General features: G+C 36.3%; 1 protein-coding gene across 7 annotated transcripts in view; it reads left to right on the top strand.

Moving 5' to 3' along the window:
* The window catches only part of RPAP2 (RNA polymerase II associated protein 2), an 81,852-nt gene that overhangs the window by 777 nt on the left and 56,086 nt on the right, over positions 1–24,989 (top strand). For all 7 annotated transcript variants that reach the window (XR_009538881.1, XR_009538882.1, XR_009538880.1 and 4 more), the window contains exons 2-7: positions 55–100; positions 5,290–5,404; positions 6,977–7,075; positions 7,283–7,348; positions 9,346–9,434; positions 24,079–24,114. Coding sequence is in view for 2 of the 7 variants with exons in the window: in XM_060139571.1 (XP_059995554.1) it covers positions 55–100; positions 5,290–5,404; positions 6,977–7,075; positions 7,283–7,348; positions 9,346–9,434; positions 24,079–24,114 (451 nt within the window). In the remaining 5 variants the exon portion in view is untranslated. The remainder of the gene's footprint in view (positions 1–54; positions 101–5,289; positions 5,405–6,976; positions 7,076–7,282; positions 7,349–9,345; positions 9,435–24,078; positions 24,115–24,989) is intronic.

Below are 24,989 nucleotides of genomic sequence, written 5' to 3'. Positions count from 1 at the left end.
ACCTGGTGTGTTTGTGTAGACTTGACCTACTGTTTTTTGTTTCTTTAATTGTAGGTACTAAGCAGACAAGTGCCTTGAAACAAGAAGATGCTTCTAAAAGGTATGAGAACTACTCAGACAGCTGCTTTCACTTATCTGTTAATTACATATTAATTGAACCATTTTTTAAAACAATAATGGGTGCTACCTCAGAGAAAGTTATTTTGAGAGAAGGGGAAGATCTGGGAAGTACGATAAATTCTATCATAGATTGTTATTTTACCTGCTCCACACCTTAAGAAAGTCCAATGGACACTTTTAGATTGCTGGTGAAGGTATGAGTATCTGTAGAAAGATGTCAGTGGGAATAAACATTCCTGAATTAACCAGGTACTTTTTTTTCATCTCTTCACATAGTCTCCTTTTTTTGCATTATATGCCAGAGACTCCAAGAAACCTTTTTTGTTGTTGTTGTTTGTTTACATCATGTCCATATTTTCAGCAAAAAGTTGTCCTGTACTGTTTATAGGCATCTCCTAAAAAGGCTTTATCTCCTGTCAAAAAGGTTTTTAGAATAGATATAGTCTATGAGGATGATTAAAGTATACATATCTATAAGGTATCATTTTATAAAGTATTGGCTTTGGCCTTAATTTACTCATTCTTTCAAAAATTATTTACTAAATGTAAGACATGCCAGATTTGTGTTAGGCCCTAAGGATATGAAAAAGCTTAGTCATTTAAAAAAAAAGAGATGCTGAGGGTGGTATGCAGAATTCTGAGCAAAGGAAGAAAGCAGCATAGGAAAAGGTTAGAGGTGGGTTCTATTCAAACAGTGCCTGGTAGGCCATGGTGAGAAATTCAGATTTTCTAAGTGCAAATGGGAAAACTTCAATAAAGTAGAATTATTTAAGTTTTAAAAGTTGTAAGATGTTAGGGATAGTGATCATTTGGGAGTGGAGAAATCAGATAAATTTGAGATCTGTTTTGAAGAGTATTCTCCTGTGGAGCAGCATGATTATAGTGACTTGGCTTTAGGAAATATTATTGGGTGGGCCAAAAAGTGCCTTCAGTTTTTTAAGTAAAAATAAAAGACACATTTTTCATTTTCACCAAGAACTTTATTGAACATCTTATTCACCCTTTTGTTCCACTACCTTCTGCCTTTTTTTAGGCAACTTCATAATTCCATCTTACCAAAACTTTTAATCTTTTTGAGCAAAGAACTGTTCCAGGTACCTTTTACAGTCTTCCAAGGAATTGAAATTTTTTCCATTAAGAGAATTTTGCAAAGCCCGAAATAAATGGAAATCCAAAGGTGCAATGTCTGGTGAATTGGATGGATGAATCAGAACTTCCCAGCCAAGCTGTAACAGTTTTTGCCTGGTCATCAAAGAAACATGCGGTCTTGTGTTATCCTGATGAAAGATGATGAGATTTCTGTTGGCTAATTCCGAATGCTGCTTTCAGTTGGTCTAATTGGGAGCAGTACTTGTTGGAATTAATTGGTTTTCTGGAAGGAGCTCATAATAGATGACTCCCTTCCAATCCCACCATACACACATCACCTTCTTTGGATGAAGACCGGCCTTTGGTATGGTTGGTGGTGGTTTCATTTCACTTGTCCCGTGATCCCTTCCATTCCACACTGTTGTACAGTATCCACTTTTTATTGCCCATCACAGTTTGTTTTAAAAACAGAACGTTTGGGCTTCCCTGGTGGCACAGTGGTTGAGAGTCCGCCTGCCGATGCAGGGGACACGGGTTCGTGCCCCGGTCCGGGAAGATCCCACATGCCGCGGAGCGGCTGGGCCTGTGAGCCATGGCCGCTGAGCCTGCGCATCCGGAGCCTGTGCTCCGCAGCGGGAGAGGCCACAACAGTGCGAGGCCCACGTACCGCAAAAAAAAAAAAAAAAAAAAAAACAGAATGTTTTCATTACGTTTCAGTTGAGAATCTCATGCGGAAATACAGTCAGGAAGGGTTTTTTTTGTTTTTTTGAAGGGTATTTTTTTTTTTAATTTATTTTTGGCTGTGTTGGGTCTTCATTGCTGTGCGCGGCCTTTCTCTAATTGCGGTGAGCAGAGGCTACTCTTTGCTGTGGTGCACGGGCTGCTCATTGCAGTGGCTTCTCTTGTTGTGGAGCACGGCCTCTCGGCACACAGGCTTCAATAGTTGTGGCTTGCGGGCTGTAGAGCGCAGGCTCAGTAGTTGTGGTGCACAGGCTTAGTTGCTGCGCAGCATGTGGGATCTTCCCGGACCAAGGGCTCGAACCTGTGTCCCCTGCATTGGCAGGCGGATTCTTAACCACTGCGCCACCAGGGAAGTTCTGGTCAAGAAGGTTTTTTTCACTTAACTTATGTGGAACCCAAACATCAAAGCAATTCACATAACCAAGCTGGTGCAAATGATTTTCAAGGCTTGATTTGGATATTTTGAGTGTATCTTCTATCTCCCGAGTGGTATAATGTTGATTGTTCTCAATTATTGTTTCAATTTGATTGCTGTCAACTTCAACTGGTCCACCCAACTGTGGAGCATCATCCAGTGAGAAATCTCTAGCACGAAACTTCTCAAACCACTTTTGACACGTTTGATCAGTCCCAGCACCTTCTCCGTACACTGCACAAATCTTTTTGCGTTTCAGTTGTGTTTTTACCTTTCTTGAAATAATAAAGCATGATATGCCAAAAACGTTGCTTTTTTCTTCCATCTTCAATGTTAAAATGGCTACACAAAAATTCACCAATTTTGATAAGTTTTTTTTTTTAACGTAAGCTGGTATGACAGCTGTCACATACAATCTAACAAAATTGTTTCGAATGAAGTTAAAGACAACTAAGTGCTACTAGAGCCATCTTATGGAAAAAACCTAACAAACCTTTTGGCCAACCAAATACAAAAGTAAAGTTTAGTTAATAATTATAACAATGTAATTTGCAACTCTCTTCAACATGGATCTGACCACAAGCTTGAGATTATATTTTATTCTAAGCACTATGATTTGAAGAATATAGATAAGCTGAAATGTATTTTGAGCAGATCACGCAGGATGATGAAACAATTAAAAATCCTTGGGGTAGCCAACTAGTTGTTGAAAGGAGTGATCCTTCATAAATTTATTCCAACTGAAAAATACTTCTACATTCAATCCAGGTGAATAGTATTAAGCCAGAAATTAAAGAGCTTTGCAAAAATATAAAACAATTCCTCTCTTCACAATAAATTTTTCATTTAAAAATATGTTAAGCGCTTCCCTGGTGGCTCAGTGGTTAAGAACCCACCTGCCAATGCAGGGGACACGGGTTCAAGCCCTGGTCCAGGAAGATCTCACATGCCGTGGAGCAACTAAGCCCATGCACCACAACTACATCTAGCCTGCGCTCTAGAGCCTGCAAGCCACAACTACTAAGCACATGTGCCACAACTACTGAAGCCCGTGCACCTAGAGCCCATGCTCCGCAACAAGAGAAGCCACTGCAGTGAGAAGCCCATGTACCGCAACGAACAGTAGCCCCCACTCGCGGCAACTAGAGAAAGCCTGTGCACAGCAACAAAGGCCCAGTGCAGCCAAAAATAAATAATAAATAAATTGATTTTTAAAAATATGTTAAATGTAATGGGTGCATTCCTATTAAATGAATTAATAAATGAACGCTTGAAATTTTTCTCACCTTTAATCCTAGTATAGTAAGTATCAACAGTTATAATCTATATAAGCGAAAGCTAAGAGTATAAAGGAGCACTGAAACCAAAAAGTTTGAGAACCACTGCTGTACACCACACTACCTGTCATTTGGGTTAGAGAGCAGCAGTGAGACAGGGCTATCCATGGGATACAGCTGTAGGTATCCATCAGTTAAGGAGTGCGGCTGTTCCTGCACGTTGAGGTGATTAACTGCTTAAGTTAGCAACTCCTAATGTACATTCTGTTCTGATCTTAGTATATGACATAGCTTTTAGTGGTAGGCAGCAAAATGAGAAAAATAAAATAATGTTTGTCATAAAGCTGAATATATATATTCAATACAAAGAACTGTCTTTTAATCTCTGTCCATGTCTTTTTTACATATTTGACGTCAGATTGGTCTTTCTGAAATGGTGGGAGAACAGGTGTTAATTGCAAGTTTCTTCTTGTTTTAATGTCCCTATTTGTCCCCAGCTGGCAATCTTGTGTCATTTCTCCAAATTGTTTTTGTAAGACATATTGCTCCAGGCCAGGAACTAGAGTCTAAAGTCTTGGAAGTCAGTGAAGGAAGGGAGAAAAGGTGAATACATTCTAGGTCCAGGTATGAGAGCCTAGTCAATGTCCAAGAGGGCAGCAAATGTTGTTCTGGTAGGCAAGAAGAAAGTAGTGTAGGAAAGGAGCAAATAAGGCACCAAGATAGTTGGTATCTTTGGTCCCATGGCAGTGGTTCTCAGCCCTGTTACACGCTAAGATTATCTGGAACACTTAAGAAAACACCAGTAACCAGGCCCCGTCCTCAAAGATTGTGATTTAATTAGCCTGCAGTGGGACCTAAGCATGGTATCTTTTTAAAAAATCTCATCAGATGATCCTAAAGTGCAGCTAGACTTGAGAACCACTGTCCTAGGGCCATTGTTTGATCAGATAGCCTCTGCTTTTATATTCATAATGTGTATTCATGGGGCCAGCAAAGGCTGACAGAGTCCCACTGGTGCGAGGATAAGGTCCAGCCCTCCTAGGAAGATTGTTGTTTTCCTAAACTATATAGTCATATCAATATAGTTGTTTAATAAGACTTTACAACAAAAGTAAGTAAATACTTCTTTGCAAATATGACTCTGTCCTGTCAGACTGGGCCAGCCACTACTTAACTTTTGAGAATTAGCACAAAGAAATTTTTACTCACAAGAACAGCTGAAATCCTCTTTTACCTCTCCAGTCACTTCTGATTTCTAACGATTTCAGGGGAAAACCTCCATTTTTAGGTACACACAGGAGTGATTGAGTATAAAATCTAACTGGCAAAAAGATTTCCCCTCATTTTCTTTTCTGTAGGAGACTCTAAGTTCTTCCTTGTCCTCTGAGCTCTGGAAGTCAAATAATCCTGTTGTTATGGCAGACATCAATGTGTGCAGTGTAACAAGTAGCTTGTTTCCTTTTTGAAAAGTATTGCATTGAAAGAAACAGCATTTAAAAATATACATTTAACTTAAATAGCAAAATAGTAAGTTGTTAGTGTTGTATTTTAAAATATAGAAAATTAGCTATGCTAAAACTTACAAGTAGAATAACCTTTATAACCTTTATAATATGTAAAAAAAAATACATATTTTTTTAATTTTAGGAAAGCCGAACTAGAAGCAGTTGTCAGAAAGAAGATTGAGTTTGAGAGAAAAGCTCTACGTATTGTTGAACAGCTTTTAGAAGAGAATATTACAGAAGAATTCCTAAGGGAGTGTGTATGTGTTGATAAATTATTACTTTTGTTGTATAAGATCTTTAAATATGTGTAATGTGAAACTTCTTTACATTATTGAAATCTTTGAATCTATTGTCAGCTACATGCTATAGAATTTATGCATTTAAAAATAATCAACTATTATGCATTCCATGTTTTATAGTGACTTTAAAATGCACTAAAGAGAGATAACATGCATGTTTTACCCCTTCGTGCTAGTTCTTTTAACCAGTCTGCTAATCTCAACCGATTTTCATTGCTTTGCACTGCTGATCCCCATGTCACTTTTCATATTCTGTATGTTATCCTATTTTAGTAATGGAAGATCGTTATTTTTGTTAATGTAATTTCATTAATTTTGATATTTTAAAAACCTGAAATATAGACCATTTATAGTTTAACACATAAGAGAATTATCATCTGCATTAAAAAACTTTTTTGTTTTCTTTAATGGCTTATTGCATTAAAAACTTGAATGGAAATGTCTGTTATATCCTCATAATCCTTAAGAGAAAAAAGAAATGGAAAATTAAAGCTCAGAAATTTTATTGCAGAAATAATTCTTAGTGTGGCTTAGAGATTTTCCTAAACAAGAAGAATATAAATATGACAGTATTTAAATTCATATAGGTAACTGCATCAGAATCTCCATACTTGATGACTTTAAAGACAAAGACAGACCAGAAATGGTTTGTCTCAAGAACTGAGATTATTTGAACATGAAAACGTCAAAGGAAAATATCTGGCATTAGCTTATAACTATCACCTCACTGTTCTTTTCAGAAGATAGAAGATTTTGCACAAAAATTTGTTCAGGAATCACAATGACACCTTTAGTATACTTTGTTTTTGAGATTGTGCTTTAAGAAATAGGTTAAATTATATCCTATTATTTTATTTGGTTTATTTTTGAGTAATACTTTTTTTATTATTATTTAATTGTTTTTGACTGTGTTGGGTCTTTGTTGCTGCACACGGGCTTTCTCTAGTTGCAGCGAATGCGGGGCTGCTCTTCGTTATGGTGCGCTGGCTTCTCTTGTTGTGGAGCACGGGCTCTAGGCGCACGGGCTTCAGTAGTTGTGGCTCGTGGGCTTAGTTGCTCCGTGGCATGTGGAATCTTCCTGGGCCAGGGCTCGAACTGGTGTCCCCTGCATTGGCAGGCAGATTCTTAACCACTGTGCCACCAGGGAAGTCCCAAGTAATACTTTTTTAAAATAAAATATACTATCAATATTTTCCTTTGATATAGCAGTCACTGTAGCATCACTTCTTCCTCCTTTCATGAATTGTATAATCTACAGGGATGCACAGTCTACCATGGCAGAAATTTTTTGGGCTTTGTGGGTTTTTTTTTTTAATAATAGCTAACATTTTCTGAGTACTTAGTATGTGTCAAGAAGCGCTTTTTGAGTACTTTTCCTTTATTTTCTCTTCTGATTCTAACATCAAACCTATGAGATAGGTACTGTTTTGATCCCTGTGTTTTCAAATGAGATCGGTAAAGCTTAAAGAGCTGATAAATAAACTTTTCCAATAATCTGGTGGGGGAAATGCCCCTCTCATTTCTTTATAGGGGAAGTTCATCACACCTGCTCATTATAGTGATGTCGTGGATGAGCGTTCTATTATCAAACTCTGTGGCTATCCCTTATGTCGCAAGAAGCTAGGAATTGTAAGTAACTACTTTTTTTTAACATGTAGACTTTTAATTTTTATATTTAGCAAAATACTGTGTAGAAAGAACAATAAATGAAACAGGTCATGAACTAATGATGTGGGTTAGCCAAAGATATGATATGTAGATGACTTACTCTTGTTAACTGTAAAGTTCATGTTTATTATTTGAATTCTTTTGTAAGCTATATGTTCTTTTCTTTAGGTACCAAAACAGAAATATAAAATTTCTACCAAAACCAATAAAGTCTATGATATTACTGAAAGAAAGGTAAGTTTAAAGGCTATTTTCAATGTGGCAGTTAATTTTTAATATTATACTAAATGGAATTCTAAAAATATCTGTTTAAAATCTTGCCTTTTAGAAAATAGCCATGTTAAAAGTTTTTCATTTATAAATATTTCATTCAAGGTGTTTAAAAAAAACCTCTTTGCTTACACTTTACTTAATATGTGAACTTTTAAAAATTAAAAATGCATATTGGCACAAATTCAGGCGAGTGAATCATAGGACAGAGTAGAGAGCCAGAAACAGACTCACTGCTTATGTGGACACTGGACATATGACATCAGGAGTATTTTAGATCAGTGGAGAAAGGATGGATTTTTTTTTAATAAATTATACTGGCATGATTAGTTATCCATATGGAAATAATGAAAACTGACACCTATTTCAGTGTACATACAAAGATCAATTTTAGGTAGATTAAGGACCTAAATGTAAAAGAGATACCTTTTCAAAGACAGTATGAGAGAATATCTTTATAAACTTGGACTAGAGAGAATTTCTTAAATAAGATAGAAAACTATAGACCATAGAGGAAAAATTGATACATTTTTTACATTAAAATAGAAAACATTTGCTCATTAAAAGTTTCTTTAAAAAGAGAGTGAAAAGATAAGCTACAAATCAGAAGGAGTTACATTTCTCACATGTAACTGACCATAGATTCCTAACCAGAGTACGTCATCTATAAGAAAAAGACAAAGACTTAATTAAAAAAATTTTACGGAAGGAACTTGAATGGCTAATGAATATATGAAAATATGCTCAGCCTTATCGGTAATCAGGAAAATAGCAAATGAGAACACATTGAGTTACATTTTTACAGTCCCCAAATTAGCAAAATTATAAAAACCTGACAGCATTAGTAACTCTGTATACTGCAAGTCAAATAAAAATTGGTACAACCTTTTTGAGCAACTGTTTGGCAAAGTCAAATTTACGCATTCTTTGTGACCATTCTTTCTATTCTTTGGTATAAATCCTTGCCCATGTGCACAAGTATATATGTGTATAAATGTTCCTAGTAGGATAAACAAAATATGGTACATACATAGAATGGAATAATTATTTGACCTTGAAAAGGAAGGAAATTCTGACACAAGCTACAACTGAATGTACTTTGAAGACGTTATCCTAAGTGAGATAAGCCAGCACAAAAAGAAAAGTATTATATGGTTCTACTTATATGAGGTAATTAGAGTAGTCAAATTTATAGAGACAGAAAGTAGAATGGTTTTTGTCAGAGGAGGTGGAAAAGGGGACTTATGGTTTAATGGGTGTGGAGTTTCAGTTTTGCAAGATGAAAAGAGTTCTGGAGCTAGATGTTGGTGATGGTTGCAAAACAGTAAGAAGGTACTTAATGCCACTGAACTATATACTTAAAAATGCTTAAGATGGTAAATTTTGTGTATTATACCACAATTTTTTAATTTAAAAAATTGTTATTAAAAGAAGGTTCATAGTAACATTGTAATGATAACAAAAAATTACAAACAACTCAACTGTCCTTAAATAGTAACTAAAAGGCAGTATACTTAGGCAGTGGAATATAATACACAGTGTAAATGAATAAGCTATAGCTACACAAATGAGTCTAAAAAACATAATGTGGAACAGAAGAATACAAGAATACATAACAATATGATTCCATTTAGACAGAGTTTAAAAATAGGCAAAACCGAATGATATATTTTATAGGATATGTATGTAAGTAGCAACACTAAAAGAAAGCAAAAGAATGAATAACACAAAATTTATAATAGTGGTTACCTCTGGGGAGTGTGGAGAGTGATACCATTGGGGAGGGATACATAGAAGCCTTCAGAGGTACTAAATCTTACTTCTTAGCTTGGGTGGTAGATTCATGGGTTTTCGTTTTTTTCTGTGAACTACATATTTATGTTTTATATTCTCTTTTGTACATAAGTTGTATTTCACAATAAGAAAAAAATAATTTCCTAGTTTTAAAATGTTCTTTTCAGTGTTTTTGCAGCAATTTTTGTTATAAAGCATCGAAATTTTTCGAAGCACAAATTCCTAAAACTCCAGTGTGGGTTCGAGAAGAAGAAAGGTAATTTAAATCATTATGTATACATTTGTTCATAAATTCTAATAATTTCTTTCTATTTTTTGAAATATGCAAAAAGTAGGTATAGTTTTCTTTGGAATGCATTTACTGTACACATTTTAATTGTGGGGAAATGGTTATATTTCAAGCAGAGCTTTTGAGGATTTTACACTTAAAATCAGAAAATTAATACATACAAATGTTATGTGTTTGCTGTTTTAGCTTTAAGCATAAAATCTGAACTTTGCTTCCTATTGTGATAGTTATTTCTATTAATTCTGTTAATATAATCCTGGAATAAGAATTATAAATTTTTTCAGAAGGTACTGGATTTTGGGATCCAACTGAACTCACTTTGTTGTTAAGAAACTATATACTAATGTTAAAAAGTTCAGGTTACTAATTTATTTAATCTGTATTAAAAATCGGTACAATATAAATTTAAAGAAAGCCAATTTAGAGTCATTTTTAGCAAAAAAGTTTATAGACATTCCTGAGATTTTACCTTGTGAGAAATGTTTAAACATTTATAACATTTTATTAGTTGCTGAATTTGAAAGAGAATTTGTTACTGAGGGGAAAATTACATAATATTAAAAAAGTAACAAAAATTATTCTTATGTAACTGAACTGTATTGTCTAGAAATTCCAAACAAAGGCTTAAATTAATGAGATAAAGTCTCAAGTAATTCATGTTTGATAGAGAATATTGTAACAACACAAGGCAGGGTTATTTGGGGTAAAATAGGATCTATGCTAAATAAACTTAAAGTCTTATTTGATACACAAGTAACGTGACACTATGTTCAACTAGCATTAATTTTACTGATGGCAGTACCTTTGCAGACACCTTTGCCTGCTGCTCCAATTTTGTGTGGTTCAGAATATGTAAAATATACTACAGTATGGCCTTTGTTAATTGAATTCAACATAATGGAGACTAAATTGCTCATCATTTCTCTAGCAGCCTATCCAACTTTCTTGTTTGGAGGATAAAAGATTGTAGCATTGTCCAAAGTGACTGGGAAGCTAAGAGCACCTTTCTAACTATCACTTTTTCTCTTAACATTTCTTTCACCAGCGCTGCCCATTATCTCCTCAGTCCTAATGACAGTGACATATTCCATTTCCCAGTGTTAAGACTGGTGTTTCCTTGAGTTGTTCTTAACTTTGCTTCCAGAGATCTCTACTTCTTGAAGTTAGCTCTCTCATTTAGCCCGTACTCATATCTGCTTCAAAACCATTTATCGAAGCACCTTTGCTGTCATCTCTGTTTTCTTCAGATATAGTTATTGGTACTTCCTTCAGCTAATTTAAAACAGTTCTTCCCTCTAACCTTTTCCCAAAATCTTACCATGCTCTCCTAAGAATGCCCACTTTTTCCCAAAGCATGAAGCTCTGTCATTTTATATTTGTAGTTCTTGAAATTCTACCGTATCTATATGCCCTTTCTTACCTCACTTAAAAAAGAAAGACGAAAATGACCTTGGTTTCCCTAAACTAATCAATTTAATTTACATTTAAAGTGTATAGCATGCTCTTACTACCCAGCAGGCTACACATGTGTAAAAACCAACCTGTGAGTTTAAATTTAAATCTCATTGGGATGACAAAACAAATACACATGAGTGAAACAAGCTTGTACTTATTCTAATGGGAACCTGTAATGTAAGTTAGTGAGGATAAAGCATTGCATAATGAAAAACTGTAAGCAGAAGTGAGAAAATAAACTCATAGGAATAGGTTGGTATTGGAAGTAGATAGTGAGAACATTAGCTCACTTGAAATAAGGGATATGTTTGGGAAAAAAATAGAAAATAATGATACGTATCAAGGAGCCAAGCTAAGTTTGGTATATCTTCAAGTCCTGGGGAGATATCAAGTGTTTTTGAATAGAATTTAGTTTGGCATTGGTGTATAAGATGAATTAAAGAGAGGATCATAATGAAAGAACTGAAAGGGTCCTTAGAGAAAATTTAATCCAACCTTATTATCAAACAAGCTCAGAAAGACTAAGTGTATTTCTTAAGCTAGTGATAGATTCTGAACAAGGCTAGGATTCTTTCATCATATTCCTCTTGATTGGAAGTAACCAGTGAGTAATCTATAAATATACAATTGTCACATTGTACATAGTGTAACTATAGCCCTTATTTATGTATAATACTTGTCTGTATATAATAACCATGTCAGTATTTTTCATATCTGGATGCGTCAGTGTTACCTTAATTTCTAAATTCTTAGGGGCAAGGATTATGTCAGTTTATCTAATCCACTAGAGGTCACTGTGTTTTCACAGAGAATGTTTGATATTTTTATGTGTGCTAATGATCAGAATTCTGGAATTCAGTATTCGTTTAAAAAGCTTGTCTAGCTATTGTACATATAAGCTCTACAGAAATGTGGTATTTTAAAGAAAGTCTGTTCACATATAGTATGGGGTATAACATTCGTAACCTATCTTCTTTTAAAGGGGAAAAATGGCTTTTTTTTAGATGGCAGCATTAAGTATTTAATGCAGAGATATTTTTATTAGCTTAGAGTGAGTTGTAATAAATAATAAGCTATATCACCATCATAATATTAAGTTATAATTTTATTAATACTATTTTTATTATAATTTAAAAATAAGAATAAATTTTAAAATTCACTCATAGAATTAGTTATTTTATTGTAATGACTTGCAAAATCTTTCTTTAATTGAAATATAGTTGACATATAGTATTATATTAGTTTCAGGTATACTACATGGTGATTTGACATTTTCATACGTTATGTAATGATCACCACAATAAGTCTGTTAACCATCTGTCTCCATACAAAGTTATTACAATATTATTGAACATATTCCTCATGCTATACTTCACATCTCTATGGCTTCTTTATTTTATAACTGGAGGTTTGTACCTCTTAATCTACCCTTCACCTATTTCATCGACATTTGTTTGTTCTCTGTATCCATGAATGATTTCCAAAATTTTTGACCACTGTAATAAATGCATTTTACATTATCCACCACATACATAGAACTGAAGCAAAAGTTTTAGGAAACAGTTTTTATCCTCACTACATGAAAAGCCTCTGATATTTTCTACTCTGTTGCTTTTTTGAAATGCTGGTAGCAACCCCCTTAATTGGTTGGTCCTGATCTGTAGTGTTTGTTTGTTTGTATAAATTTATTTTATTTATTTTATGTTTGGCTGCATTTGGTCTTCTTTGCTGCACGTGGGCTTTCTCTAGTTGTGGCGAGTGGGGGATGCTCTTCATTGCAGTGTGCAGGCTTCTTATTGTGGAGCACGAGCTCTAGGCGCACCAGCTTCAGTGGTTGTGGCATGCAGGCTCAGTAGTTGTGGCTCGCAGGCTCTAGAGCGCAGGCTCAGTAGTTGTGGCGCTTGGGCTTAGCTGCTCTGCGGCATGTGGGATCTTCCCAGACCAGGGATAGAACCCATGTCCCCTGCATTGGCAGGCGGATTCTTAACCACTGTGCCACCAGGGAAGCCCCCGATCTGTAGTTTTAAGAGCACTGTTTTGTTGGATCTAGCTTAGATTTTTAGTTGTTTTAGTGTAAGAAAGTCTGTTACCAGCGCTGAATCTTATTTTCCTCATTGGTAAGTAGAAAGTTGCATTTAACCTTAGTTCCCTTTAGTTCTAATGTTTTACAATTCTAAGTCAGTCAGTGCTGCTATAGTGAAAGTTTTCTAGATAAGGAAATGTCTCATTGATAAAAATGATGAAAATTAAAATGATCAGTATAAGCCTAGGGAAATTTATACTACCTTGTAGAGAAGTCTGTCTCATTTAAGGGTACAGAATGCAGTATTAGAATACAAATTACTGACTAAATAAATTTGAACTCTTCAGTCTGTAAAAGATAAAGACTGATAAAGGATTGAATTAAAGTTTTTAAATTATGAAGAAAAAGCAAGAATTTTTTTTTTTTTTTTTGGCGGCACGCGAGCCTCTCACTGTTGTGGCCTCTCCCGTTGCGGAGCACAGGCTCCGGATGCACAGGCTCAGCGGCCATGGCTCACGGGCCCAGCCGCTCCGCGGCATGTGGGATCTTCCCGGACCGGGGCACGAACCCGTGTTCCCTGCATTGGCAGGCGGACTCTCAACCACTACGCCACCAGGGAAGCCCAACCAAGAATATTTTATATTTTATAGTATGTCCAGAACAACTTGAAGTTTACATCTTTAGGGACACCATGGTCTTACATACCATTTGGAAATAGAATATTCAATTTGACAATTTAACTCAATTTGTTTTTTCTTACATTATTGTGAAAGCTAATATAAATTTATTCACCAGATTCTAAAATACTAAAAACTATAGTAAAATTTACTATAAGATACTATTTTGTACCATAATAAACTCACGACCTCTTTGGTAAAAACCTATAAATCAATTTAAGAAAAAGTTAGACAAATTCATGAATTCTAGCTCCATACTTCTGTTGAGGCTTTGGAGTCAAAAAGGGTCTTCATTTTCGTTATTAAGGTAAAAATATCTGGAGTATATCTTTAATGTCATGAATAACAGCAATGCTTTACACAAAATGTCTCCTGATGCTCTGTCAGAGACAAAACATTGACCATGACGCAGTATGATGCTTCTCATGTTGTGAGTTAGAAATTTTTCACCCACTTGGTGGCCAGAAACAGACCACATACAGTTTTGTTCCTCTGAGACGGTATGCTTGTTTAGGTAGTCATATAGTTACATTTATAAATCCTGTTTGGTTGACTGTAGGCTCTGACGTTGTTGAAGGAGGGAAATTTCTTGAATTGTAACATTAAAAAATCAGGAGTTAAAGCTGAGAAGGAAGGGCAAATGTTTAGATTCAAATTTTGATTTAAAAGATGAAATTGGGGTGAATGGTTAATGCTGACAGAGCTAAAAGCGCCATCATGTGGCCCAGAGTAGGGGATTTTCACACATGCTTCTTAGCAATAAACAGTATAATCTTAGAGGTGCGGAAGCCAAAAACCTCTGCAGAACAACTTCTATAACCTCTTCCTGAATAGTGTTGCTTGGTAGACAGAATAAAAACTTTCTGAAACAGGTTTTAACATGTTTCATATTGTATTTGAAAAATTCCCACCACAGGGGGGAATTGTATGTAGCCTGCTGCTTCTGTTGGTTTATATATAATACACATATTCTAAGTGATACACACACACCAAGGTCTTCTGGTGTGAAATTTCTAGTTTTAGATGTACTTTGCTAAAGTTACAGTTAATCATCTAATTTGTACTTTAGTGAAAATAATGTGAAAATGCTTATAAAGAAGAGCTTGAAGATATTCTTTAACTAAGATAGTTATTTATTTTTTAAATTGAGCTTATCTGAATTAAATGTCTCAGGACAACGTAAACTTTGAAAGGAATGGAAGATACTTAACGTTGATGAGAAATGGTAGTTTTAACAAAGAAAAAGCTTTTGAATTTCATCTAAAAAAGGATAGAAAAGAAAGAGCAATGTAACTTGGTGCCTTGTTTCTAAAACAGCTCATAGCAAAAACAAACTGAATTTTATATTGAACCTTTTGTCCAGTACCTCATTAAATTCAGTTTTGGTTTATCTTAGTGTCAGGTACCATTTTTCCTTTTACAGATTGGGAATCAGAGAGTATTACAGTCACTCATAAAGCATCTAGAAACAATGTTCAGCGTAGTTTTCTTTATGTGAAGTCAGAGAACTGAAACAAAGCAGAGGAAAATAGTAAAGTATATTGAATTCTTTTGGGAGGGGATAAGTAAAGATGGTATCCTCGCAACTTTTGGGGTTCCTTTTTCTGGCTTTAATTAGAGGCATCATGTTAGAAAGAGAGAACTTAGACTTTGAAAGACCTAAATTCAAATCCTAGATTTACTACTCGATATGTGTAGTGATCTTAGGAACTCAGTTAACCCCTCAGAGCTTCAGTTTCCTCATCTATAAAAATAAAGTTGTTAGTTACGTGAAGATTAAATGAAATAATAACCATGTAGCAGAAAGTATGGGAAGATGAAAAAGTCCTGGAGATGGTGATAGTTGCACAACAGTGTGAATGTACTTGATACCACTGAACTGTAGCTAAAAATGGTTTAAATGGTCAATTTTATGTAATGTATATTTTACCACAATTTAAAAAAAAATTCACTTACCATATAATAAGCAATCAATATATGCTAATTTTCCCCTTCATTAGAGGTTTAATTTTCTTTTAATTCTTAGTGTTTTTCTCAAAAAATATCAAGTTGTATTGCTGGAGATTTCTCATAAAACTACTTAAATTGTATTCATGATTTAGAATAATGTTTACATTTTTATTACCCCTTGATTCAGCCATGCTTGGACCTCATTCTTATTTGGAACCATTCTGCCAACAAGATCTTGAAATAAGAGCTTCCCGTCTCTGACCACAACCTCTATCTCATCTGCATCTGTCACTCCTGAATGTGCTTTGTGACCTCGTTTTGACCTCCTGTCTCTACCTCAGCTCTATTCTTCTAGGTTGGCAGACCCTCATTAAATTTGTTTTCTTGAGTTCCACTGTCAGCAGTTGTAATATCATCCTCTCAAAAGATCCCAGATTCTTTCTCCCTTAACTTCTATTATGTCCACCTTCTAGGCTTCAGTCATCCTTCTTTTCTGTTGCTGAAGATTATTGGGTAAAGTTCTCAAATAAGATCATTAGCACTTTCGATATGCTGTCTCATTTAATTCAGTCCTCACAACATCCCTGAGGAAGTACTGTTACCCATTTTATGGGTGGTGAAACTGAGGCTTAGAGAGGTTTAGTGACTCTCTCAAGAACACTTAGCTTATATATATAGATTTGGGATTTAAATGCAGATTTGTCTGGCACCAAAGCCTGCACTCTTTGCATTCCTGTGGCCCTGTTCCAGTTCATTCTGTCTAGTCTCAACAGTGTCCTCACGTGTTTATTCTTTGTTTCTTAATGACTATGATACATTCAGACCTTTTCTCCTCTCCTTAAACTTTGAACCCCACCCCCAACTCCTAGTAGATATAACCTACTACTTAACTGAAATGATTGAGGGCATCCACCAGAAGCTCCTTCAACATTATTTTCTTCATATGCTTTCTCATTTCTCTGCCTCCTCGTTGCTAATGTAGTACCTCTGTGTTACCGTTTCTGTTCTCCTCTCACCAAGGCCTTGCTGTATGGTTTATTCCTATTTTCTTACTCTTTCAAACTCTCCTTTCATTCTAATTCTTTTTCCTGTACTTTAAAAAGGAAAAAAAAAATCCTGAAAAATATCCTTTAGATTTAGCAGTCCTGTGGTAATTGGTGATCTTAGCAAGAGCCATTTCAGTAGAGTAATGCATACAGATTCCAGGAGGCAGAGGGTTGAGGACTGAATAGGAGATACGGAATTGGAAATGATGAGTGCAGACTTCTTTAAAGAAGTCTGACGATGAAAGGGGGAGGGATTGTATGGCTCAAGGACAGAGTTGTTTTGTGTGTTTGTTTGTTTAAGAGATGGGCTAAGTTTAAGCATGGTAGTTTACTGAAAGGAAAGAGAAAAAAGGGAGAGAGGTTTGTGGAGTAAAACCTCAGAGTAAAATCCATAGGATTAGCCTCCAATGTCTTTATATACAAATTATATTGATCTTTATAGGCCCAGCTGAATCTGAAGCTTTTCTTCATTGGCTCAGCCAGAAGTTTTTCTTTCTTCTCTAATTTTCTGGAGCAGCTCATCTCTCTCTCATGAATTATATGATGCAGGAGTGTAGTTCTTATGAGCGATGCTGGCTGGCAGTGATTCCTGGCTTTACCACTTACTAGCTGTGTGACTTTCGGCACATTAGTCAGTCTTTCAGTACTCGGTCTTTTTATCTGTAACGTGGGATGGTGGTAGTAGCTATATCATTCTTATGAGGATTATTATTTATAAATATCTTGGAACACGTGCTTTCCTCCTACTAAATTGTAATGTCCTTAAAAATAGGAACCTATTCTTTGTATTACTTAACATACCCAACATAGTCCATACATATAATACTTCAGAATTTTATTTTTGAAGGAATTTGTTGAATGATGGAATATACCATGCATTTGCAGGTTAGCCATTTAGTTAGTATAAGAATCCAGTTGAGAATCACTGTGTCTACACATATTTTTTTTTCCTTACAGTGATACTCAGATCCTGGTGTAAGACCAAATACCAGACAGCTGCATGGTACTGAACCTTGATAATTTTAGCCAGGAAGACTTGGGCGGGGAAGTGGGATAGGAAGAGTGAGAGAACTACAAATGGAAGTGGGAGGAAGTAGTCAACAGGCAATAAAACACTCTGTTGTAAACGTTAGCATATTATTTAGTATGCTAAAAAAGCTCTTAATGGGAGTTATAAATACCCCCTGGAGTAGTCAAGGCTAGTCACCATCCAAGCAGTGTCATTTGTTTTCTTTGAGTAACACCAAACCAAAGTAGCTTCTGTGACTAGAGTTTTCAGTGAGTGGGAAGAAGGAGGGTAAACAGGATAATTTGGATGATTGGGAAAGGACACACCTCGATTGGCTGAAGGACTAAGGAAGAAGAAAAAATAGATCAAATTTTTATTGTCAAGGAACTTACTGCCTATTGCCTTATTTTGTCTTTTTCTTCTAATTTTTTTATTATTGGTCTTGGGGGAATTCCTGAACTGCAGGGAAATCTCTAGAGCAGGGATGTACACCTCCTGATGTGTGGTACTTAGATGTTTAATGGGAAAGAATGCCTTGATCAGTTAGCAGTGCCTCCCATAGCTAAGGAGAGGATTGGCAACAAATCATTCCCTGCAGTGCCTAGTATGCTTGCGACTGAACAAAAGATGAATGGATTATCTAGGCAGTAGTTATATGATTGATGCTGTGATGTTTAATTATATAGAAAAATACTTGCAACTGATATTTTTGATTGGTAGCCTTTAAATGTCATAACTCAAATGGCTTCTGGTTCCATCTATCCATTTAGCTTGACTTTTTTAAATTAATTTTTATTGGAGTATAGTTGCTGTACAATATTGTGTTCTTTCTGCTGCACAGCAAAGTGAATCAGCTATATATATATATATATCCCCTCTCTTTTGGATTTCCTTCCCATTTAGGTCACCACAGAGCACTGAGTAGAGTTCCCTGTACATAGGTTCTCATTAGTTATCTGTTTTATACATAGTAGTGTATGTATATCAATCCCAGTCTCCCAAATCATCCCACCCCTTCTCCCCGCTTGGTGTCCATATGTTTGTTCTCTACGTCAGTGTCTCTATTTCTGCTTTGCAAATAAGATCATCTATACCATTTTTTTCTAGATTCCACATATATGCATTAATATACGATATTTATTCTCTTTCTGACTTACTCTGTATGACGGTCTCTCGGTCCATCCACATCTCTGCAAATGACACAATTTCGTTCCTTTTTATGGCTGAGTAGTATTCCATGGTATATATATACCACATCTTCTTTATCCATTCCTCTGTTGATGGACATTTAGGTTGCTTCCATGTCCTGGCTGTTGTAAGTAGTGCTGCATTGAACATTGGGATGCATGTATCTTTTTGAATTATGGTTTTCTCTGGTATATGCCCAGTAGTGGGATTGCTGGGTCATATGGTAGTTCTATTTTTAGTTTTTTAAGGAACCTCCATACTGTTCTCCATAGTGGCTGTATCAATTTACATTCCCACCAGCAGTACAGGAGGGTTCCCTTTTCTCCACACCCTCTCCAGCATTTAATGTTTGTAACTTGACTTTTTTTAATCAAAGATTTTTGCAATATGACCTTCATTACAGCCCTATTTTGCCCTTTAAATGGGATTTATGTTCAGTGCCTTAGCTTCTCTTTAGTGCACACCTATGTTCTTGTATTTTTTTCTATTAATTGACTTTGTTTTTTACTTTTATTATTATTATTATTATTTTTTTTTTTTTTGCTGTACACGGGCCTCTCACTGTTGTGGCCTCTCCCGTTGTGGAGCACAGGCTCCAGACGCGCAGGCTCAGTGGCCATGGCTCACGGGCCCAGCCGCTCCACGGCATGTGGGATCCTCCCAGACCAGGGCACGAACCCATGTCCCCTGCGTCGGCAGGCGGACTCTCAACCACTGCGCCACCAGGGAAGCTCGTATTATTTTTTTTAATTAATTTATTTGGTTGCGCTGGGTCTTAGTTGTGGCAGACGGGCTCCTTAGTTGCGGCTCACTGGCTCTTTAATTGCAGCTCACAGACTCCTTAGTTGTGGCTCGCCAGTGCCTTAGTTGCGGCATGGGAACTCTCAGTTGTGGCATGCATGTGGAATCTAGTTCCCTGACCAGGGATCAAACCCGGGCCCTCTGCATTGGGAGCTCAGAGTCTTAACCACTGCACCACCAGGGAAGTCCCAGTTGACTTTGTTTTTTGAGCAATTTTAGGTTCACAGCAAAATGGAGAGGAAGGTTCAGAGATTTCCCATAAACTCCCTGCCCACACACATGCATAACCTCCCCCATTATCAGCATCCCCCATCAAAATGGTACATTTCTTACAATTGATGAGCCTGCATTGACACATCATTACCACCCACATCCATGGTTTACATTAGGGTTCACTCTTAGTGTACAGTTTGGGGTTTGGACAAATGTATAATGACTTGAATCTACCATTACAGTGTCATACAGAGTAGTTTTATAGCTCTAAAAATCCTCTATGCTCCACCTATTCGTCTCCTACCCGCAAACCTCTGTAACCCCTTATCTTTTTCTGTCTCCATAGTTTTACCTTTTACAGAATGTCATATAGTTGGAGTCCTATAGTATGTAGGCTTTTCAAACTGGATTCTGTCACTTAGTAAAAAGCATTTAAGTTTCTCCCTGTCTTTTCATAGCTTGGTATCTCATTGCTTTTTAGCACTGAATAATATTTCATTGTCTGAATGTGCCTAGTATTTATCCCTTTACCTATTGAAGAACATCTTGGTTACTTCCAAGTTTTGGCAAATATGAATAGAGCTGCTGTAAACATAGCATACAGGTTTTTGTATAGACATGTTTTCAATTCCTTTGGGTAAGTACCAAGGCATATGATTTCTGGATTGTATGGTTAGAATATGTTTAGTTTTGTAAGACGTCTCTAAGATGTCTTCCAAAGTGATTGTACCATTTTGCATTCCCACCAGTAGTGAATGAGAGTTTCTATTGCTTTACATCCTCACCAACATTTGATGGTGTCAGTGCTCTGGATTTTGGCTGTTCTAATAGGTGTGTAGTAATATCTCATTATTATTTTAATATGCATTTCTCTGATGATATATGAGGTGGAGCATCTTTTCATATGCTTGTTTGCCAGCTATATATCTTCTTTGGTGAGGTCTTTTGTGCATGTCTTAGTCTGTTCAGGCTGCTATAACAAAATAGCATGGATTGGGTAGCTTAAAAACAAGAGGAATTTCTTCTCATAGCTATAGAGGTTTTAAATCTGAAGTCTTAAATCTGTCAGGGTGCCAGTATGGTTGGGTGAACACCTCTTCTGGGTTGAAGACTTCTGGTTATGTCCTCACATGGTAGAATGGGAAGGGATCTCTCTGGCCTCTCTTATAAAGACGCTAATCCCGTTCAGGAAAGATTTGCCCTCATGACCTAATCACCTCCCAAAGGCCCCATCTCCTAATAGTATCACATTGGGTTAGGATTTTCTTTTTTTTTTTTTTATGGCTGCGTTGGGTCTTCGTTGCTGCGCATGGCTTTCTCTAGTTGTGGTGAGTGGGAGCTGCTCTTCATTGCAGTGTGCAGGCTTCTCGTTGCAGTGGCTTCTTTTGTTGCAGAGCACGGGCTCTAGGCCTCCAGGCTTCAGTAGTTGTGGCACACAAGCTCAGTAGTTGTGGCTCACCGGCTCTAGATCGCAGTCTCAGTAGTTATGGCACACGGGCTTAGTTGCTCCACGGCATGTGGGATCTTCCTGGACCAGGGCTGGAGCCTGTGTCCCCTGCATTGTCAGGTGGATCCTTAACCACTGCACCACCAGGGAAGCCCTGGATTAGGATTTAACATACGAATTTGGGGGTGAAGGGACACAAACATTCAGAACCTTTGATCTTGTCAGTGTTCTGGATTTTGGTTATTCTAATAGATGTATAGTGGTATCTTGTTGTATTAATTTGCATTTCCCTGATGACTTTTGTAGAGCAGGGGTCCCCAACCCCCGGACCACAGACCAATACTGGTCCGTGGCCTGTTAGGAACTGGGCCACACAGCAGGAGGTGAGCAGTGGCTGGGCGAGCCAGCAAGCGAAGCTTCGTCTGTATTTACAGCCACTCCCCATCCCTCACATTACCTCTTGAGCTCTGCCTCCCGTCAGATCAGCAGCGGCATTAGATTCCCATAGGAGCTTGAACCCTCCTGTGAACTACACATGCAAGGGATCTAGGTTGCACGCTCCTTATGAGAATCTAATGCCTGATGATCTGAGGTGGAGCTGAGGTGGTGAAGCTAGTGCTGGGGAGCAGCTGCAAATACGGATTATCATTAGCAGAGAGGTTTGACTGCACAAAGACCGTAATAAATCAGTTGCTTGCACACTCTCATCAAAACCCTATCGGTTTAAAAAAAAAAAAAAAAAACCGTATCAGTGAGTGGCAAGTGAAGACAAGCTCAGGGCTCCCAGTGATTCTGCATTATGGTGAGTTGTATAATTATTTCACTATATATTACAGTGTAATAATAATAGAAATAAAATGCACAATAAATGTAATGCATTTGAATCATCCCAAAACCATCCCCCCATCCTGGTCCGTGGAAAAATTAACTTCCACGAAACCGGTCCCTGGTGCCAAAAAGGTTGGGGACTGCTGTTGTAGAGCATCTTTTCATATGCTTATTTACCATCTGTTTATCTTCTTTGGTGAGGTATCTGTTAAGGTCTTGGGCCCACTTTTTAATTGAGTTGCTTGTTTTCTTACTGTTGAGTTTTAAGTGTGCTTTGATATTTTGGATAACAGTCCTTTATCAGATATGTGTTTTGCAAATGTTTTCTCCTAGTCTGCGTCTTATCTTTTTATTCTGTTGACAGTATTTTTCACAGAACAGAAACTTTTAATTTTAATGAAGTCTGACTTATCAATTCTTTTTTCATGGATCATGCCTTTGGTGTGTATCTAAAAAGTCATCAAGGTTTTCTCCTGTATTATCTTCTTGGAGTTTTGTTGTTGATGTTTTAAAATATTTATTTATTTATTTATTGGCCACACCAAGCAGTATGCAGGGTATTAGTTCCCCAACCAGGGATCAAACCTGGGCCCCCTGCAGTGCTGCAGTGGAAGCATGGAGTCCTAACCACTGGACCACCATGGAAGTCCCTCTTCCAGGAGTTTTATAGTTTTGCATTTTACTTTTTAAGTCTGTGATCCATTTTGAGTTTTTGTGAAGAGTGTAAGGTCTGTGTCTAGATTAATTTTTTTGCATGTGGAACATCACTTGTTGAAAAGACTATATTTTCTCCATTGTGTTGCCTTTGTTCTTTTGTCAGAGATCGTGACTATTCCTGTGGGTCTATTCTGGTCTCTCTATTTTGTTCCAATGATCTTTTTTGTCTCTTCTTTCACCAGCGCCACACTGCACTGTCTTGATTACTGTAGCTTTATAGTAAGTCTTAAAGTCAGGTAGTGTCAATTCTCCAACTTTGTCCTTCTCCTTCAATATTACGTTAACTACTTTGGGTCTTTGCCTCTCCATAAAAACTTTAGAATGAATTTGTCAATATCCATAAAATAATTTGCTGGGATTTTGATTGGGATTTCATTGAATCACAGATCAATTTGAGAAGAACTAACTTCTTGACAATATTGAATCTTTCTATCAGTGCACATAGAATATTGATCCATTTATTTAGTTCTTTGAATATTTACTTTTATTTAACATGTTTTGTAGTCTTTAGAAGCCACTTTTTCTGAGTACTTCAGAAGCACTTTACAGAGTTTTCCTGTCCTCTTGGATTCATTTGCTATTGTATTTGTTCCTCTTTGTATTTGGCTTTTTAAGAGCCTTTTCCTCCCCCTTTTTAATGCCCAGCCATATGTGATTTCTGGTATTGCATAGCAAAATTGTCCCTAGAGTTAAATCACCTGACCTACATACCTCACATCCATGCTACAATACAACTGCTTTCTCAGAATTAGGGCAAAAAGTCTTATTGACCATATAAAGGAAATAACAGGAGAATTATAATATTGAATAAATAATCTCTGACCTCAACAAGCTTGTAGTCTAGTTAAGAAACTAGACTTAAACATACGAAAAGTAAGATATTTAGATAAAATTTCTGTGTTAGGTCATAGAAGAGCACATGATTAATGTGTATTAACTCTACAGACAATGATGACTCTGGAATTTAGAGAAGGGAGAGATTTACTTTAGCAGGTTAGTCAAGGAAAACTTAATTGGGCTAGTGGAAGTTGAACTTAGTCCTGAAATATAAGTAAATTTTGGATTAGAAAGATTAATTCATATTTCTTGTGGATGAGTTTTATAATATGTTGTGGTTTAAGAAAAACATTAAAAAATCTTTATATGAACTATTTCCTTTTAAATTATATTTTCTATCCAAAGCGGTTATAATAAACACTTGAAAGTGTTTGACATAGCAATTGCTTTCAGTTTTTTACTTCTGTGTTTTTGTCACAGATGTCCTGATTTTCAGCTGCTACAGGAAGGACAAAGGTATGGTTGAATCAGTATCACTTACCTTCTATGTATTCTTGTTAATAGAAGCATTAAGAGTAAACCAGGTGATGTGAACTCTTGGACTTCCTGTGCTAATGCATTATGTAAGTGCCCATTCTAGCCCACAAAAAGAAATATTTGCCTTGTACAGCTTTTTTTTCTTTTGTGATGGTAAGATGATGTGTTTGATCTGTATGATTTACTGTACAGCTGTTCCTACCAAGGAAGTCTAATTGAACCTGTTGAAATATGACACAAACACAGCTTCCATCTGAGATATTGTGCTTCATTGTCAACTAGATTGTGCCAATTACATTTGTTGAAAGGTTTTTATAGAACATCAAAACATTAATGTATCAGTTAATTATTTGAAAGAGTGTCTAAAGCATTAATAGAAATTCCAAGTTGTGATTTTTTTTCTAAACTTTGCTCATGGTATTGCTTGCCCAACCATGATCATCTCTCAAAACATATCCTTTTATCTTCCAGAATAAATTTTCCTAGTTATTAGTCACTACCTTAGTTAGATGGAATTGAGCACAAGTGAGAGATATTTATTATTCGCTATAAATCTTTAACTTACAGCTTCAAAATAGTATAGAAAAATATAATTACCATACAATTCCAAGAGAAAGTATACATGAAAATTGAGTTGTTCTAAGTTTTTTGAAATTGTACTTACTTCAGATACAAGAGACAGTCTGTGGCTATGTAGGCTAGACTCTAACTAAAAAATGGTATAAAATACTGAATGAACTTATCTTTTTTCTCCATTCCCATCTACAACCTTATTTTCAACTGTTTTTCTTCTTCTTTTACACTTCCCCCAAGCATGCTTTTTTGTTTATTGCTGAATTATTTTATTTCATTTT

Source organism: Lagenorhynchus albirostris, chromosome 2, assembly GCF_949774975.1.
Source record: "Lagenorhynchus albirostris chromosome 2, mLagAlb1.1, whole genome shotgun sequence".
Classification (NCBI taxonomy): Eukaryota; Metazoa; Chordata; class Mammalia; order Artiodactyla; family Delphinidae; genus Lagenorhynchus; species Lagenorhynchus albirostris.
Note: the sequence above shows the minus strand (reverse complement) of the source record. Positions and strands in the feature narration are given on the sequence as shown.